The following is a 20,805-nucleotide window of genomic DNA, read 5'->3' on the forward strand; positions in this document are numbered from 1 at the left end:
AAACTGGGAAAAATGGAAATCATGAACACCAATTATAATAGCGGAGTATGATCACAGAGTATGAGAGTTGCGTGACACGACAAACTGGAAAGCTGCCATGTTCAAGAGGTAAATGCAATCCCATGACCTTTCCATGACTTTCACATACATGTATTTTCCAAATTCCCTGACTTTTCCCTGACTTTCCATGACCACAAATTTTTTCCAGGATTTTTCCATGACTGTGGGAACCCTGCTCTCTTTCCCTCTCTGTTTTATATTTCATTATGGAAACCGACACTAGAAAAATTCATACAAACAAGGGCAATTTCCCGGACAGGAGCCTTGAAAAAAACTAAATAGGTTCCAATAACACAAGTCACACAAATAGACAATAATAGTTGAGAAGTATGGGTAGTAGTTGTTTATTGCACTTGAGATACCAGTATCTTTATCGACAAGAATATTGCACATGCTAAAATTATTGTCTAATTCTTATATCTAGTTCCCACTGTCACAATTTGCGCTACAATTCAAACAGTCAGCGTACTTAATCGAGAAATAATTGTAGTGAACTTATCAGATCAAGTCAGATCATACCAGATCAATCATGGCAATCGTATTGATCATAGAAAATTTTTCAAATGGTTCAAAAGCTTTCTTGATCAGTAATGAAAGGCCAATCGTGGATTTTGTTAAAAAATCGCCTGACAGTGGTAACAACAAGGTATAAAAATTCTAAAAATGAAGATCGATTAATTAATAAATCTATATCTCGGCCAATTGTTCTTATTTTTGGAATGTACGATAGTGTAAGGCAAGAAGCATTTTGACGAGTCTCATTGATGTTTAAGTATGTGGCGCTTTCAATATTTAATATTGTTTACTTATTTCTTTATTTAGTTTTTTTCAGCAGGGTAGCCCCATCAGTGCTGTTATATTATTTTACTTTATTATAATTGTTGTTTTTTCTGTGTGGAGCTACGGTATCTATAACAGATTTGTGTGGTATACAAACAGAATTGTATTATTATTGATAATATTATTATTATTACCACTATTTTTTATTATTATTATTATTACTAAATATCTGTTCACATTCCACATCTTTTCAGAAAGTGATATATTTATAATACTGTAAAATATACATTTAATCATGGAAGTATTAATATTGCACTTAGTTTATGTACTAGAAATTTTCATTCATCTTCAAGGAATAAGAGTTTTTCAAAAGTATTCAGAATACTCTAACATATTTATATCCGATCAAGAATGTAGTAATATTGCACTGAGTTTACAATTTAAATATTTTGATGAGATTACAACCTTTGTGGACAAGCAATGAATGATGACTTTATATCAAGTTAGAGTACAGCAATGAAGGTAAAATCAAAATGAATTAAATTGATACCATCTTAAACCTCAGATCTATTATGTAGAAATCTTACTGAAATGAAATAAAAATGTAAACTCTTTTGAAATGAACTAACCTTCACATTTAGCATGTTTTCTCCCTAAAAGTTTTTGTGACGTTAAATCAAATAATCAGATTCCATTGAATCGAAATTGATTAAGAATTGGTTTTATAAGATCCAAACTGTGAACCCCTATGGAAAAAGTTATGTACGGATGTACGGATGAAAACAGAACGTTTACTGATTAAATAAATAATGCATGCCTACATGCATATCGTGAATAGAGTATGACTACTGTTGAGTGAAATGAAAATCACAGATTTCAAAGATGCCTAGGTGATGATATCCTGTTTCAAAAAAGACCTGGTATGATAACAAATGCACGATTTCTGTAACAAGATTACTGTCAGCCAATCAAATTGAATGATTCCAGTAGCTTTTAACTGTTACTGGAAATTCGTTACCATAACAGGTTTTAAGAAAACAGGCCACGAGAGCAACCTAGATGGTGTTGAAGTAGATGAGCTTGGTGCCTACGCACTCATACTGTACCTCCAGGTACTTGAAGGTATCCGGGCAAGGATCGGGGAAGAATTTGTCGTTGGCCCATATTTCACACTTGGCGTGGCCTTGGCACTTGGACATGACCACGCTCAGAGAAGTAGGCTCGTGGCACGACTGGTCGCCGATGTTGTCCGCTGCACAGATCTGAAATGGAGAATCAGAATGAATATTGCTGCCTTAATTCAAAAAGGAAACAAGAAAGTTGTATATTGATATACTGCAAATCTACATGTAGATGTATGTATAGTCTTTCTAGCTCTGAAAAGACTGTGCTATTATTAACTATTGAAATACTGCAATCATTGATGTATGTATAGTCTTTCTAACTATGAAAAGGCTGTGCTATTATTCTGACACCTAAAAGTTGGGAGGGGGGGCTATCCCCCCCCCCCCCCCCCCGAGTTCTCAGGACCGAGTCGACGATTGCAATAAAATGTAGTAATCACTTTGCTTGTGATGTAAATCTTCAGGATTTTATCTTTTTTTCTTTTTACAAAACACAAATGTTGCTTCCTAGATGTAATCTGAAAATTCTATAGTCTACATACCTTTTGGAGTATCTCAGACAAATTCACTTTGAAAATAAATTTCTAATGTAATTCACTACTATTATTTTTTTTCAATTTATAAGTACTTTTTTTAGTCAATTCTTTTATTTGGATTTTTTTTGATGAAATTTGCTAAGGCCAAAAATTAATTGAATTTGGGCAGTAAAGGAAGAAATCAGTTGTCCACACACGTTTGTAAATCTTAGCTTGAAATCAAGTTTTATTGGATTTCTATATGAAATTTTAGTGGACATTCCGTTGTCCAAATTTAGCCAGAGCGCAATTTTTGTCTGAATTTGTTGTAGATCAATTGTTTCACTTTCTGAAGAATTAACAACTAGAATGGAACAATTGAGCCTTTGACTGTTCATCAATTAGTTCATTAGAGTCATCCAAGGTTCTTACATCACGTCCAGTGGAGCGTCCATAGCTGGCGTAGAGGACATTGATGAAACCACCCCTGCAGTTCAGGACAACAGGATGGTTCTCACAGATGATCTTTTTGAACGGCATCTTAGGATGTTTGACCACCGGGTTGTGAGAGCATGTGTAGAAGACAGACAGGTAATGACGTTTGGTGAAACAGGGGTCTCCAAATAGACGATCGCATGCTGGGATCTTCAGCGAGAAAAGGATACGAGAGGAAGAAAAGAATCATTTATGGATCATAACTATGGCAAGTGCAGTAGACAGATAAGTAGAGACGCTGGGTGAAGCAGGGTCTCCTAAGAGAGGATCACAAGCTGGGATCTTCAGATATAGAGAGAGAGAAAGAGAGGATATGAATGGAAGAAGAGAATCATTTATGGATCATGACTACGAAAGTGAAGTGGGCAGATAGGTAGTGACGCTGGGTGAAGCAGGGTCTCCTAAGAGAGGATCACAAGCTGGGATCTTCAGAGAAGAATACTAAAGGAATAAAATCATTTATTGATCATGACTACATTATTGAATGGGAAGTCACCCTGCTGTCATGTAATATCATTTTGTTTCTGTTGCTGACATCTTCAGTGAGAAAAGGATACAAGAGGAAAAGAATCATTTACGGATCATGACTATGGCAACGGTAGTAGACAGATACACATAGGTAATGCCGTTTGGTGGTGCAAGAGTCTCAAATGAAATGATCACACAGTGGGATCTTAAGAGAGGAGGAATACAAGAGGAAGAAAAGAATCATCAATCATGACTATGGCAAGTGTAGAAGACTGATAGGTAGTAACGTTTGGTGAAGCAAGAGTCTCCAAAGAGACGATCACGCGCTGGAATCGTCAGATTTACATGTAGAGAGAGAGAGAAAGAGAGGATGGAAGAAGAGAATCATTTATGGATCATGACTACGGAAGTAAAGTGGGCAGATAGGTAGTGACATTTGGTGGAGTAAGAGTCTCCAGTGAAACGATCACTCGCTGGGATCTTCAGAGGAGGAATACGAGAGCAAGAAAACATTCATTAATCATGGCTATGGCAAGTGCAGTAGACAGATAAGTAGTGACGCGGGGTGAAGCAAGGTCTCCTAAGAGAGGATCACAAGCTGGGATCTTTAGCGAGAAAAGGATACCAGAGGAAGAAAAGTATCATTTATTGATCATGACTATGGCAAGTGCAGTAGACAGATAAGTAGAGACGCTGGGTGAAGCAGGGTCTCCAATGAAACCATCACATGCTGGGATCTTCAGATATAGAGAGAGAGAAAGAGAGGATATGAAGGAAAGAAGAGAATCTTTATGGATCATGACTACAAAAGTGAAGTGGGCAGATAGGTAGTGACGCTGGGTGAAGCAGGGTCTCCAAAGATACGATCACAAACCGGGATCTTCAGATATATAGAGAGAGAAAGAGAGGATATGAATGGAAGTAAAGAATCATTTATGGATCATGACTATGGCAAGTGTAGTAGACAGATGGGTCGTGACGTTTGGTGAAGCGAGAGTCTCTAAAGAGAAGATCACACGCTGGGATTTTCAGAGAGGAATACCAAAGGAATAAGAAAATCATTTATCGATCATGATAACCTTATTGTATGGGAAGTCAACCTGCTGTTGTTATGAACATGTAATATCATTCCGTTTGCAGGAACTGTAAGAATATACATGTATCATTCATATTTTTCAAAAAACTAGGTCTTGCTGAGTCGTCCAGCCCTGAGATTACTTGATTTCAGTAGAGTTTTTCTGTATTCTCGTTTTTCGATGAAACGAGTGTCAACAGAGAACAATTTCTGGTATTTTCCTTATTTCAGATTTTTTTTAAAAATATTGCAATCCACATCCAAAACTCTTAATGATATTAAAGCATCTAATTTCTTGATTTTCTTGTTAATATCATGATCCCTGATGTCTCCCCTAAAATGGAGGTACACTAATTTAAATGCACATTATTTCGCCGCAAGAAGGCACGAGATCACAAAACGTCCTCTGTGGTCAAAAGATCATTATCCGTTTCAATCTATAACGGCAGAAAATGTTATTTATTTGTGAATTTAATCTGAATATACGATTGGCAAATTCGTATTGAAATACGTAGTAAACATGTAATACAAAATATTATAATTTTGAGCAAATTTCAGTCTAACTAGCACACAAAAAATTCACTGTGGAAGCACAAAGAGAATCGCCTCAAAATTTGGTCATAACAGATGCACAAAACTTACTGTGAGAAGTTATGAAAGATATTGATGAGAGCTGTAAGCATTAGAATTTTTTTTAATCTAATACAGTCGTTTTTTTTTGGGGGGGGGGGGTTGTGATCAACCCTTGGGGCCTAATTTGAAAGCAATCACTGAATTCTTGTTGGTTCCCTGTCCTTTTCTACGAATTCTTCACAAGAATAATTCCCTGAACGTCCATTTTACCCTGCATCGTTGATATCCTTGGCAGATTCCCAGGGCCATGGAGTAGGAGCTGTAGGACTCGCAGACGGGGTCCTGGTCCTCCCCTTCGCACACCCCATCCAGGCTACCATAGCTGACATCCAGGATGTCCAGCATATAGTCCCCACAGTCCAGATTCATCACCTGACCTTCCGTCACCACGGCACGCATCCTCGGATACTCAACAACCTCCACTATTTAGAAGAAAAAAAAGTTTGACATTGCGCTGAGATCTACACGTAGGGTACTATGTATTTCATTCCATTTCATGGTTTATTCATTTCAAGTAAAACAATTGTACACATACTGCTGCTAAAAAGCTGAAATGTATGCACTTGCAGGGGTATAATAATTTGGCGATTAAATGTAGCATAAAACAATAATGTTATGATGATAAAAAATAATGACGGTACATTTTGAAAAACCCAGTATACATTATGAAATTATAGTTAAATGTGCAGTCCAGCAATTATTAAGGAGATTGATGAAATACGGTAATCCACAGTGTTCATGGTGCATAAAGCCATAGCATAAAGTACATCTGTGTGGATATGTTTTTCATTGTCTTTATACTCATGCTGTACATGTATATATTCTTGTGTTATTAGTTTGCATTCAGTCTGATGGTCAAGATGGCATAATTCAGTTTGATGGTCAAGATTGCAATCAAGATCATTACCTTTATTTTCTTCATCATTCTTGAGCACCCTTAATTCAGTGGATATGTTTTGCGTATTGCGAATGCCTTTATTACTATTATCATCATCCATCACCAGCCTCGCCCATAACATCATGATTATCTTTCATGTTCCTCCTCATCATCAACACCATCATCACATTATCATCATTAATGTTATCATCATCATTAAGATATCATCATCACCATTATCATCATTATATTACCATCACCACCACCACTAAAACTACATAATCGTCACCGCCATCGTAATAATCGTCATCACTACCATCATCATCATCACCACAACCACCACCATGATAACCATCATCACCATCATCCTCATCACCACCACCACAATCAACCCCACAACCATCATCATCATCACCAACACTATCACCACCATAACTACCACAACCATCATCAGCAGCATCATCATCACCATCATCATCATCACTTTCATCATCATAATCATCACCATCACTATCACCATCACCACCACAACCATCAGCAGCATCGCCATCATCATCACTTTCATCACCATAATCTTCATCGACACTATCACCACCACCACCACAACCATCAGCAGCATCACCATCATCATCATCACTTTCATCACTATCATCATCACCATCTTCATCAATTTCATCACCATCATCATCACCATCTTCATCAATTTCATCATCATCACCAACACTATCACCACCATCACCACCACAACCATCAGCAGCAGCATCACCATCATCATATTTCTCATCACCATCCTCCCCACCCTGAAGAATAAAGCTCTTACTGTGGCAGGTGTGTCCATTGCCCGAGTAGCCAGCCTTGCAATGGCAGCCATAGACCCCATCCCTGCCCGCTAGGCAGGTGGCATGCTCATGGCAGGAGTATGCAGTGCAGCTGATCCGGCCTCCCTGATCACAGGTGCACTCCTGGCCACACCCATACTTGGTGAACGTCATGCCAGCCTGCAAAGAAATTTTGTTCGTGAGATTTCTACACAACTGATAAATTAGAAGAAAATGAATCTAACTAGTGCAGAGCGATACGCAAAATCAGTATAGTCAATTTCTTTATCATTAATTTGCTTTCCCTTTCCCAGTAGCGTGCGCAAGGGGGTTGGTTACAGAGGTTGAACCCCCCCTTTAATTGTTTTGATACCCCCCCCTTAAAATATTTTTTAGACCTTTTTTTCATTCAGCTTGAAACCGCCCTTTTAAAAAATCCTGTGTACACTACTGCCCTCCTATGTCCCATTTTGGACATTTTTTTTTTACTGTTGTGTGATAGTGGTCTTGAAACAACCTGGTATTGAATTTGGTGCAAATTTTACACTTGAATAATCAGTTAGCAGTATTCACAAGGGTACATGTCGGTATGCTATTTTCTTGTAATAGTAGCTAGTATTTAGATCCGCTGCACTGTTGAATTATAAGTAGTGACCCATGCATTAAAACAAACAAACAAACAAAAACAAATAGACAGGGTCATTGCTAACTTTACTACACAACCCTATAGGCAAATTACCCACAAATAGCGATGCAGGGTCGTTATAGATGAAAATTGTTGGATTTTCTTTCAGCTATAAAAATAGGGACTGTCCCTATTGAATAGGGACAGTTGGTAAGTGTGCAAAGATGCAACTCACCGGTACATAGTAGGTGTCGATCCCGTGCTGGTTCAAACAGCCGCACTCCTCGGGAGCCACGCAGATGCTTCGGCCGGACATGACCTTGTTCGGCGGGCATTCGCAGACTTCGTAGCATCGCTTGGTGCAGGACGCTTCCACCGCAGTCAATCCACAGTGCTTGGTGAGACCCTCTGAGCAGGCCGAATACACCTTGCCAAGTGGACACATGTAACCTACCAGGAGAATCAAGGGAGACACTTCACAAAAAGTTCACAAAGATTATTTTCACATTTCTGTAAAAACATGAAAACAATCTACAGCATGTGAATATCAAATCATATACATAGGACAATGTACAGTATGTAAATGATTCAGTACTCTTATACAGACATAAAGAATACAAAACCCATAAAAATGTGGTGGGGTCAAAAGAAGTTAATCAAGAACTTGAAGTGCCCTTTTGCTTTTTAATGATTTATATATTTTTGTCTCCTTAGCTAGTTTCATGCGATTACTTAAAGGGATGGTCCAGGCTGAAAGTACATGTATTTATAGCTTAATAAATACAGTAGAATTCACTGAGCAAAATGCAGGCAATTTCATCAAAATTGGATAACAAATAAACAAAGTTATTGAGTTTTAAAGTCTAGCAATATTTTGTGAAAACAGTTGTCGTGAATATTCATTAGATGGGCTGATGATGTCACATCCCCACTTAATCTTTTAATATGAAATTTTTACCTCCAAGAACTAGAAAATTTAGATTGACAACTGATTTAGTGCACAAGAAATTTATTGCTGCAACTTATTTCATTATAAGGGAGACATATTATTCACACAAGTATGAAATAATGAAAAAAGTATGATTTTATGTAATAACAAAAGAAAACGGAAGGGGGAGATGTGACATCATCAGCCCATCTAATGAATATTCATGACGACTGTTTTCAAAAAATGGATTAAGATAAAGATCACAAAGTCTTTACCAGCCCCCTTCTTCAAAATCACTGTAGATGATTTACTTTCACTCTAACACAAATATTCCATCGACTTCAACACTAGATATCTCACATTTTACAGTCTCTTACATGTGAAAGAGAATATCACCTCCCTTGCACACCTGTTTACAGGGTTGACTCTTAATCATAAATAAGATGTTTCTTAAAAAGGCTTTCCTGTTTTTCCTTTATAGCTGTAACTTAAAGAGAAATTCCAGTAGATGCAGTAAACACTTATTTCATGAGAAAGTCTGTAAAACAAGGCTTAATTGTCAGTATATCATCGAGGATCTAGATCTGGTACAGTTACATTAACTGAACTTTGTGAAATCTTGAAATCTACGCTGGAAAATTTTAACACCGAAGATCCCCAACACAGAGAAGCGCACATGGGACAATGTATAATTATTGCATAGAGCGTCGACCCGACGCTCTACCCGAATCCTGTGCTTATTTGCTGATTTCTCAGCAATTACACAATTTCTTCCAGAATCCTTTGGCACATGCGTCTTATTTATACAAACAGACACTTTGGTGGTCATTTCATTGGATTCTGTACGAACTCATTTTGATATCATTACCAAAACTAGCATTTACCTTTAATTGTCTGTTGAATTTCAAGATTTTACTTGCTATGTATTGTAATTTGCAGTTAAAAATGAATACTGCTCAATAAGAATTCACAGATGTTTATCATCGTTATTAATAATTCAGCAAAGGGAGAAAAGTTGGAAAACTAAGAATAAAAGGAGGCCAAAAAGTATACGAACTTCTTAAAGTTTGGAAGTAGATTCCTTTCCTTTTGTATACTTCAGTGAAATTTATCCCAAGAATAAACATAAGAGCGAGCAATCGTCTCTTTGTCATTTATATTTACATATATCATACAAAATCCTTTTTAGATGTTGAATGTCATACAGGACCTCTCTGCATCCCATTCGCACCAAAACATTTTCGCCTTTAACTCACCTCTAAACAACAATTAGGTTGGTTGTGATTTTCACATGACTACCCACTAGAACTTTATCATAGCCACAACGAAAAAAATGTATTGCTCGAGCATTCAGCCCAGAGAAAAGACATTGTTGTCTAAATGTCCCGTACGACACTTATGGAATTGCCCATTTACATTGTAAGTCTAAATAAAACAAATAATCATACTGGCTTTTGAATGACTTACCGCAGCCGGTGGCATCTCTCCATCCCAGTAGCTGGACTCTCCTGACCTGGCAGGCATCAGCATACGCCTCATAGTGGGCGCATCGGAGATCCTGCTTGGGAAGCAACGCACACTGGTCCTGCATGCATGCATTGAAGTACGGCTCGGGGTCAACATCATCAAAGCAGTCAGCAAATGGCCCTAAAGAAAAAGAAATCAGTTTCAGTTCTGAAAATTAATTCATTCCTAAGAGAACAAATTTAGGGGCATTATTTAGTTAATTTGAGCAAACTTTTGATTTTACGCATAAATTAGCATAATAAATTAGCAATGAGATTTTTCACAGAATCTGACCTGTTTTATAGATTATGCCATGGGTAACGCACCTGTCAATTGTCACGCTTGCATGTTTGACAGCCAAGATTATAAATCACTTAAATCTTTATGAACACCTGGGTGGAGAGTGGCAAATTGTGGATTGACACCTTGCAAAAGGGTGCTAGGCCATGGTGGGATTCGCACACATGACCCTCTGATTACATGGCAAGAGTCAGAACCGCTTAACCACGGTGCTTCCACACAACAATGTTGATTCCAATCAAAATTTTTCTGAGGTGGAATTGACCTTTATTAAGTACATACCATTTTCATCCTTGATGATGGAGCAAATCTGGAGTGCATCTTGCTGATAGCCTGCTCTTCTTGTGCAGGCATCTATATTCTGGCATCCTTGGCAGATGGTGCAATCCCTGGTGCTGTGAGCCCAGGCCCGAGCAAGAGCAGTGGTACCTTGGAGCTGAATACAAACAGGGAAAAACAAGATCAGACTAATCATTTCTCACCAGCTCTGTGACCTTTGCCCCAGTGACAATTTGCTTTGCTGTAAATTCTATACACTAAAGGAATGACCAACTTGAACCCTGGATTTAACTCTTTGCATGCTGAATTAATCTGGGGGGATAATAATGGCAATTGTTTCCATGTTAATATTTTCTTTAATTTAGGAAATCCATATTGCACTATCAATTGCACTATCAATAGGTACTATTATTATACAGTGCTATCCAAGAACTATTGCCTTTTTTTAGCTCATCTAATTTGAAGGTAGGAGAGAAAAAAAATAATGATTACGATTGTTGAATTTAATTGTATAAATCTGTAAAATTGCAACATCAGCGCAAAGGGTTAATACTATACCCTTTTGTAACCATTTTGAAAGGTTGCAAGCCCTTATTTTTTAGTAAAGTCCAAATTAGTTTCAAATTGTAGCTAGTCGTACGACTGCTATGACATCATTATGACTAGATACTAAATTTGCTTTTTTTCCAAGAAGGATGATAGCATGGTCACAAACTTGCTCACAGGTATTCGTAAGATGATTTAGAACACTACACAGAAAGATATTCCAAGTTTCAATATTAGCATCAAATTCTACTACATTTTATTCCGGATTCGGGTCACAGACGAGTCGTAAGGTGTGCGGTCGCCTTTATTCATACCGGTTGTCCTTGTCTGTTTTTGAAGTCGTTGGTGGCATCACCATCAAAGTCTCCGCAAAGACCACATGCTTGGTGAAAGTCCTTGGGGATTCGGATGGACAGTTGGCCTTTGGTGTTCCACTCAATGGTGACTCCATCACTAGTAGTAACCACCTGTAAATGTACAAAAACAATATAACAAAATATATAATAAAGATAATTTATCTTCCATCAATCCCCTTGATGATACAGGTACATGTAAAAATTACTGTGATGTCACAAAACTAATAGCTTATAGAAAAATAAGTTATTTGTTGATGAATTATCGCCATAACTTCTTGACTACGTTTCTATTCATTTTGTTTTCTTTCAGAAAAAACCACCATCGGGTAGACTTTGCCTTTAATTAACAATGACTTACCATCATATCTCCTGCACGTCTAACAGTTAGCAGAGCCCGGGTGGTAGAAACAGTAAATGGTGCTTCCATCTCGTAGCCGTCAACTTCATGAAGGTGATCCCGGCCCAAGATTACTTCCTGTAATGAATAGGGTCAGTGAATGAATTATTTTGATATCAACTACCATGACGACAGCAAAAACTCTGCATCCTGACTGGCTAGTTCATATGAAAGTTGACATTTTAGCTAGAGTTGCTATCACAGCAATTCTTTTATGAAATGAGGCCCAGTTCACTCGTCACAAGAAACATCCCCATGCACATAAGTAAGATGGTCACAAATATAATCTTCAATTCCGAAAGTCATTACTAAAGGAAAAAGGAGACTAACAGAAATTTTGCAAACTTCGTAACTAATGGATAGTCCCTTAACATAAGCAATTTAGAAAATGTTACATGGTTTTATATGTTACAAAACTACTGGATCTGGGCGACGTGGTCAAGTGGTTGTGACACTCGTCTTTCAATCAGAGGGACGTGGCTTCGATTCCAAGCCATGGTGTGTATTCCTTCGGCAAGAAATTTACCCACACTGTGCTGCACTCAACCCAGGTGAGGTGAATGGGTACCCGAAATGCCAGAGCGCCTGTAGGAAGCACTGCAATAGCCAGGTTAATAAAAGCAGTGCTTTGTATACTCAGGCAAAAAGAGCTTTAAAAATCCCGCTATTATTCTTATTTAAACTATAATATTTTCCTATCTACTGCTGATTTCAATAAATTTTTTTTAAATATATCTTTAGATTTTTTTTCCCTTCCTAGTTTGTTAAAAAAAATACAAACTAGCATTCATGTATGGCACTTTCAAAAATCATTTTGAAAATCCAGCCATTATTATTCTTATTCAAACAATAATATTTTCATATCTACTGCTGATTTCAATATTTTTAAAAAATATTTCTTTGGATATTTCTTGTCCTAATTTGTCAAAACAAATACAAAATAGCATTCATGTATGGCACATTTAAAAATCATTTTAAAAATCCAGATATTATTATTATTCTTATTCAAACAATATTTTCATATCTACTGCTGATTTCAATATATTTTTTAAATATTTCTTTGGATATTTTTTTCGTCCTCATTTGTTAAAACAAATACAAACTAGCATTCATGTATGGCACTTTTAAAAATCCAGCTATTATTCTTGTTCAAATAATATTTTCATATCTACCGCTGATTTCAATATTTTTTTTAGATATTTCTTTTGATATTTTTTTCTTCCTAATTTGTTAAAACAAATACAAACTAGCATTCATGTATAGCACCATCTCTAGTCCTCAACTTATCAAAACTGGCCAGGTTCCTAACCCAAAATGCAACATTCTCAGAAGTGTTGTCTCATAATATAGGACCACTTGAATGATAACACTCTTGATCCACTACTCGATAATTTATGCTGTAATAGTTATGCTAGCAAGTTGCAAGACAAAGCAGTGTTTTTCCTCTTAAAGCTACAATGTATTCTTCTCTACACAAATAAAATTATATGATAATTTATTCTCTGTATTATCAATAGTTATCACAAAAGATCTAAAGTATTTCAAGACTAAGTATTTACACACAGTCAATAAGAGACCACGCAGTATTTATAAGTTCACCTCCCCCGTAAGATACATGTTGTAGTCATTAACAATACAAAAACATGCATTTTTATTTGATGAAAATAATGACAGTGAATGCAAAGTAGTTTTTACCTCTTTTGCCGTCTTTTTCATTTTGTTATCTTCAGATTTCATTTCAAAGTTATAGACTTCACACAGGATATGGATATTAACAATTTGATACACATACGTGGCCCATATTCTGAAGTCAGGTTTAACTTAGACCATGGTCTAATTCTGTGCTAAAATGATGGGAGGCCAAAGGTGTCAAATCTTTTATTAGGTTGTATCTTTCTTATGCAATACTGTGCTCTTTCCTGATTCATCAATGGTGAAGACAATCATCTATTTATATTTTGTAGACAATTATGAATGATTTGAGAGCCAAATGAGCTAAGATACTATATCTCTACTGTTAGTGATTTATGTAACAATTGGCTATCCATACTTAAACCACAACTATAAACCCGAGTTTAAGTTAAACCCAACTTCAGAATACGGGCCAGTAAATTCAAAGTTGGTTATCCAGCACACAATGGGGAGTTTATTCACTCACCCTGGTTCCGAGCTTAATGTGGACTTCTTTGATGAAAGAGATGCTCCTGACGAACTTGAAGACCTGGCCTCTGACCGAGACCTCTATCGGAACACGTCCGCTCTCCTCGGCGGAGCAGTCCTTGAAGAGTGTATAGAGACAATCGCCATGGAACTGGTATTGGTTCTTGTCGAAGGTGATGACCTGGGACCCTCCAAATACGCGACATTCTCCCTCCTCTGAAGGAATGGAAATGTAATGCAAAAACATATGATCAGTGCACATGTCTATCTAGATGAAAGATCTCTATCATGACCCATGCAGAGATTTAACTGATTTATGAAGAATTTACATGTATTTCACTGTGTTTTTATTCATATCATATAGGGGTATAAGGAGTTTAACCCTAAAAAAATTTTTGACCGCGTCGCTCGCTGACTTTTTACTTTTGATTCTTGCGCAACTTTTAAGACCAAAATTGTGACCCCCCGGGTAGGCAGATTCGAAATTACGCAACATTTCGTAATTGCATGCAGACCCGAAATTACTCAAAAACGTGAATTTGTGTACAAATCCAATAAAAATATTGATTTTAGTAAAAATTCATAAATGTATCAATATTTTTCCTTTTACTGCTTAAAATCAATTGATTTATCTTTTTTATGGTCAAAATAAAGTCCCCGACAATTTCAATTGAAAAAATAATAGAAAACAAAAAGTCGAAAAACAAGGAGATACATAAAAAATTTAGAAAACAATAGAATACATTAGAAAATAAATGTGATGTTGAAATTTTTGTTACATAAATTTGATCAGAAGCCTATCTAGAGTATGTAAAACAAAAATTAGCATTTCAGGGGCATTATTTTATTAATTAGAACAAACTTATGATTTTACGCATAAATTACCATAATTAATGAGATTTTTTTGCAGAATTTGATGTTATAGTAATGTAGGTAATGCCATGGGTTACGTGTGTGCCAATTTTCGCTGCGATCGCACGATCGACGGCCGAGATCATAAGGGGGGGCTGAATTAGCCCCCCCCCAGTCTTCTTAGGCATCAAAATAGCCCAGTCTATTTAATATTACTTGGGTTATGATCACTTGGACTTCATGATGTTCTATATCATAGAAAATGTAACATTGAAACTTTCGGGAGTGTGCGATATTGAGAAGAGGATATATAATTGTTTTTGAAAACATTGGCACTTCAATATTTTCTGTACAGCAAATTTAACCAATACATGTACTGCAAGAAATCGTTGATGGTATGTCATCAAAACCAATCGTCTGTTATCCAACTCAATAGAGTGCAAAGGAAAGAGGCAAAAAAGAGCCGATTCTAAGTAACAGCATCAGACATTGTTTGACAAATCATACAAAGGAAAATATGCCATAACCACTCTCTACACAGGAGTAGTATATGGGTAGCCGGAATGCCTTATGTTCGAGCGCCTGATCATGGTAGCCGTGCCCGTGTTAAAACAGAGGTAATACAGCATGCAGCTTGTAGAAAACCTGTATTAACCGTTGCATAAAGTTGCGAATTATTATCATTATGGTAAAGTGGTTAGACTCTTATTTTATCAATCTGAGGGACATGGGCTTGATTTCCAGCCATGGCACGTTTTCCTTCAGCAAGAAATTTATCCACATTGTGCTGCACTCAACCCAGGTAAATGGGTACCAGCAGGAAGTAATTCCTCGAAAAGCTGTGCGCATCAAAATCATTAGCCTAGCTACGCCGGGGTAATACAGGAGTGCCCTGAGCACCTAACAAGGTGGATACATGTCTGTGTGCTACATACTGTAAATCCTATAACATTTATTTATTTTATTATATATTATCTCCTCACCTCTATCACACACAGGACCGGTGAATCCCTTATCGCAGCAGCACTGGTAGCCAATGGGAGTGTCGGTGGCAATACATTGGCCGTTCACGCATGGGTTGTAGTTGCAAGGGTGACCCATGACATTGCTGCGATCCACAGGCTGTTCAGAACACTCAAACGTCACCTGTAGAATGGAGATGATGATAAAACCATTAACTTTTACTCTTTACAGGGGAATGCAACCCAATTTGAAAATCAGAAAAGCAAACATTTGAAAATTTGAAGAAAATTGGACAAAAAAGAGAGACATAATTTTTATTTGTAAAGTGCAATTATCACTACACCTACAGTACATGTACAGGTACTACAAATCGGCTTCTTTAAATAACTTTCACAATAGTTATGCAAGTTTGGGAAAACTTCTCCATTTGCACCTCTGATACATAAAATGACACACATACAATTTATCCAAGCGGTATACTAAAAAAATTCTTTTAGGAGCCCATGTAACAAAAGGCATTACAAAAGGAAAAATACATGTACATTACGATAATTATCTGGAATTGAAAATATTAAAAAGAACATGTTAATGCAGCTTCTGTGGAAAAGCTTTCAAAAAACTAAAACAATTGAAAAAGGGAAGTAGGAATAAAACAAGGAAGATGTAGCTGAAATACGTAAGTAGTAATCTACATCTACATACCTCCAACATATTGTTGTCGGGCTGACAGGTTGCATCAATGTTAGCTGGCGTGGCTTCTACTTCGCACTGGGTCCTTCCTTGGCAGGCCATGGTGACGATCAACTTGGCAGCCGAGGAGCAACTCTCCCCCTGGAACTTGACATGCTGGATGTCCAGGAAGGTGCCGTCTGGACACTGCAAGTTCATGGTCCGTCCTTGCGGGGTGTTCCTTCGAACGGGTACCTCGGGGACGTCGCTAGCTAGAGTTTCCGGGGTACAGTGGTGCTCCACACGCGCATACGCCGCAACGTTGCAGGGGTCACCAAAGACATCCGTGCTTGCCTTGAACGTGCACGTAGCCTTACCCTGGCACCGGTTCTGGACTTCGAGGAGGGCGCCCTCAGCGGAACATGAGCCCAGGAAGAATCCGGTTGGACGGCATGCGCTGAGACGGGAGTCTTGGCCATAGAAGGCAGATATGACATCGATGAATCCAGTCTCGCATGTCAATGTTAAATCTTCGTCTTCACAGGCAGAGGTTTCAATGGGCTCATCGATGGCTGATTGGGAAGAATGCCAAAGACAGAAATTCATGCAAAGCTATTGAAATTTGAAATATATGCAGACAAACACCTGTAATATTTTTTTATACAAATTGGTATTGAAAAATATTGCCCTTTTACTTGCTGAATAATGATTTATACACACAAGTAAATATGGTCTGAACATATACATGACAAGCTCAGACATCCCAACCAAAGGTGCTATAATTCCACCAGAAATTAGAGAGGACTTTGGTCAAAGTACTTCTAGTAGAATTGTGCAGTAAAGTTATATGCATGAAGAAAAACAGGAAAATCACAGCAAAACAAGAGATCAGAATAGTAAAACTACATATTCTTTTATACATTTATTGAGAATACATGTAGGTGCAAGGTATACAAGCTCGCTTACCAAAGCAGTTTTGGAGTCCCTGACCAGCGAAGCCCTCATTACAATTGCACTGGTATCCACCATCAACAACAGCACAGGTTGCGTCTTCATGGCATACTACTGGTTGACAATCCATGTGACCTTCTTGACGACATTCACAACGTTCTGTGCAATCATTAGCTAAATAGGACTCCCCAATCTGAGGCCAAAAAAAGGGAAAATAGAAGCAAATTATGTTTCTTTTTTTTTAATTCAAATTTTAAAATGCTACATTATTTTGTACACAACATTGTATCCTAAAAGGGCAAGTCCACCTCAGAAAAATGTTGATTTGAATCAATAGAGAAAAATCAGAAAAGCACAATGCTGAAAACTTCATCAAAATCGGATGTAAAATAAGAAAGTTATAACATTTCAAAGTTTCGCTTATTTTCAACAAAATAGTTATATGAACGAGCCAGTTACATCCAAATGAGAGACTTGATGATGTCACTCACTATTTCTTTTGTTTTGTATTGTTTGAATTATACAATATTTCAATTTTTATGAATTTGACAATTAGGACCTCCTTGCCTGAAGCACAAAATGTTAAAATAATGGAATTCCACGTGTTCAGGGAGGAATGAAACTTCATTTCACATGACAATGACGAGAAAATGAATATATGTCATATTTCATATAATAAAATGCAAAAGAAATAGTGAGTGATGTCATCAACTCTCTCATTTGGATGTAACTGGTTCGTTCATATAACTATTTTGTTGAAACTAAGCGAAATTTTAAAATGCCATAACTTTCATATTTTATATCCAATTTTGATGAAATTTTCAGTGTTGTGCTTGTTGAATTTTTCTTTTTATTCAAATCAAGTTTTTGTTGGGGTGGACTTGTCCTTTAAGTGGAGGAGTGTAGTGCGCTTACGTGATAATGATATGTAAATTTGCATTACAAGATATATTCTGTGACAGTATATATCACATGTAGGGTTTAGGCATTTAAAACAGTTTGATTTAAATTTACTTCAAATGTATCTTGTTATCATTATTGGCATTATCATTATCATGGTTTCTGTTAGCATAATTTCATCATGATAATAGTTATCATTACCATTCTTCATTGATACAACATGTAAATGTAATAACATAAGTTAATACCCATTTATACTACGCAAATAAAATGAGAGCATTTACATGTAGGACCTTATGGAGAAACATTATATACATTGCAGAGTGTTTATTATTATAATACTACATGTACATGTAGCACTGCTGATTCGGGTTTTGTTTGTCCATGCTAGACCCGATGAGAGCACAGTTTTCAAAACTGAAGTGGCTATCCTGGGTAAATATAATAGTTTCATTATTATAATTTTCAAATAATAATTAAAAATGCTTATCAAATCTAGTAAGCAAAATTGTTCCTTGTTATCTATAAGACATTATGCTATAGGTGTAAAGGTATTGTGTAACTTTGTGAGCAGCCGATTTAAAAAATTCTCTAACCAAGATGAAACATGTGTACAAGTGCATGTATTAACTAAACCCTGAAAACAACCATTATTGAGAATAAAAAGCTAAAACTACAAGGCAAACCCCGATTTTGTAAATAGGCGTCTTATAGACACCTAAATAGTACACATAAGTGTATGGGATGAAATTAAGATGGTGTTTCCGGTCACTTTATATTTCAATTTTTGAAGCACTAAATAAACATTTTCGAACGCAATTTTTTCTGGGCTTCATTTTGGGAACATATCACAGACACAGGTGACAAGTGTAACCTTCTAGCTCAGATTTTTCAAAAGTCAAACCAATGTTAACCTATCAAATATAACATTTTAGTCAAGAAATGAAAAGATTAGACATACGTCATAGAGCTCTCCGTCCACGATGCATCCACACTCCCTCTCAAACACACAGGTCTCCCCATTGAAGACAAGGCCAGGGGAACAGGAGAAGCCTTCCACGCACGACATCAAGTCACACTTCTCAGCCATGTCGGGGCTGCCACAGCTCGGGGTGCACGGCGAGAGGCAACGCTCGTACATGGTACCGGTCGGTGGCGTAAGAGCTGTGCATGGATGCGGAGAGAAAAGGGGAGCATTTCATCAAACAAAGACATCTTCAATGACAGGTACATGTACTATAATCTACATGTACAGGTATAGTAGGCTCAGAACAAACTAGAAATTTTACTAAAGGTGATGAATAGTTGAATGCCCCCACCCAATTTTGTTACCATAGCAACATAATGTCCAACACATTTGGATAATGGATCTTGCATGTCTTAATACCTTACAACCAATATCGTGTGCCAAAGTCGATGAAAATTGGTTAAAACACGAGGAAATAGTTCTAACACCTACATGTATACACCAGGTTTATAAGGAAAGGAAAGTTACTTGATCTAAAACAGGATTGCATTTTATATTTAGTTTTATTTGGTGCAGTGGCCCAGATGGAAGTTGTTACAAACTGATATGTTCAACCATTAGTCTTGCATACACTTACATACATACATGTACTTTGGGGACTACTCTGGCCAACTGCCAGGTTATAGGCGCTTGCAGTGAACACTGAAAGAACTTACCACATCGTGATATTGAGTTTCTCCATGTTTCCACTGGCAAGCCCATCGATTCGCATTCCCGTGCAAGGCTAGCGGCCAGCTCACAGAAAAAGCCATTGTCATTTTCAGTGACACACATGCCGCGAGTACAGCCATCCACGTACATGGAATTGTCAATCATATTACCGAGACAGGTGGCGAAGGTAGCTTTAAGAGGAAAATAGGAAAGGAAAATTTGTTACCAATTTGGCTGATTTTTTCTTTTCATTCACTCAATAAAATATTTTAATGTGTTAGGATGTTTTATATTTATCATGATGTTGATGCTTTATATACATGTACCTGTATGTATTATGATGTAAAAGTAGATCTTGCTGAATTTGGAAATAAAGTTTGAATTCCTTGAATTTGTTAATTTATGCAAATCATTTAAGCAAATGAAAGAAAAAATGGCCAGTCGGCCTTTTTTAGCAACCTCTTTAATTTTTTTCAAGTGACAAAATTAAATAGGTCACAAGATCAGTTTGCGAGGGAAAAATAAGTCTCCTAGCAACATGTACTCCTGATACAGAACACGATATTCATGCAGTTGCATGCATGCTACATCTAATGAGTGCTCTGATTAAAATGAAAAATGAGAAGTACTTATTGCATTGAATTTGAATCCAAACTTCAAAAGAGTTACATGTTGAAAAATCTCATATCTAACCTTTCCTAACCCCCCACCCCCAAAAAATATACATATATTTATTTCCAGAGATATGCATTTTGATAGTTTCAATCACGATGTGCATGTAAATTTGGTACTAAAAATATGTAGTTTTGTTAATTAAAATGAAATTACTTAACAAAAAATCCCCCCCCCC

General features: G+C 37.0%; 1 protein-coding gene across 4 annotated transcripts in view; it reads right to left on the reverse strand.

Moving 5' to 3' along the window:
• Positions 1–390: 390 nt before the first annotated feature.
• The window catches only part of LOC121423414, a 155,926-nt gene continuing 135,511 nt past the window's right edge, over positions 391–20,805 (reverse strand). For all 4 annotated transcript variants that reach the window (XM_041618742.1, XM_041618743.1, XM_041618741.1 and 1 more), the window contains 15 exons: positions 19,961–20,146; positions 19,239–19,441; positions 17,393–17,570; positions 16,460–16,998; positions 15,778–15,940; positions 13,941–14,158; positions 11,744–11,860; positions 11,344–11,496; positions 10,487–10,640; positions 9,866–10,045; positions 7,706–7,920; positions 6,848–7,025; positions 5,361–5,572; positions 2,912–3,124; positions 391–2,102 (listed from right to left, as the gene is read on the reverse strand). In XM_041618742.1, coding sequence (XP_041474676.1) covers positions 1,896–2,102; positions 2,912–3,124; positions 5,361–5,572; positions 6,848–7,025; positions 7,706–7,920; positions 9,866–10,045; positions 10,487–10,640; positions 11,344–11,496; positions 11,744–11,860; positions 13,941–14,158; positions 15,778–15,940; positions 16,460–16,998; positions 17,393–17,570; positions 19,239–19,441; positions 19,961–20,146 — 3,116 coding nt within the window. In that variant the 3' untranslated portion in view covers positions 391–1,895. The remainder of the gene's footprint in view (positions 2,103–2,911; positions 3,125–5,360; positions 5,573–6,847; positions 7,026–7,705; positions 7,921–9,865; positions 10,046–10,486; positions 10,641–11,343; positions 11,497–11,743; positions 11,861–13,940; positions 14,159–15,777; positions 15,941–16,459; positions 16,999–17,392; positions 17,571–19,238; positions 19,442–19,960; positions 20,147–20,805) is intronic.

The sequence above is a fragment of the Lytechinus variegatus genome, chromosome 11, assembly GCF_018143015.1.
Source record: "Lytechinus variegatus isolate NC3 chromosome 11, Lvar_3.0, whole genome shotgun sequence".
NCBI lineage: Eukaryota > Metazoa > Echinodermata > Echinoidea > Temnopleuroida > Toxopneustidae > Lytechinus > Lytechinus variegatus.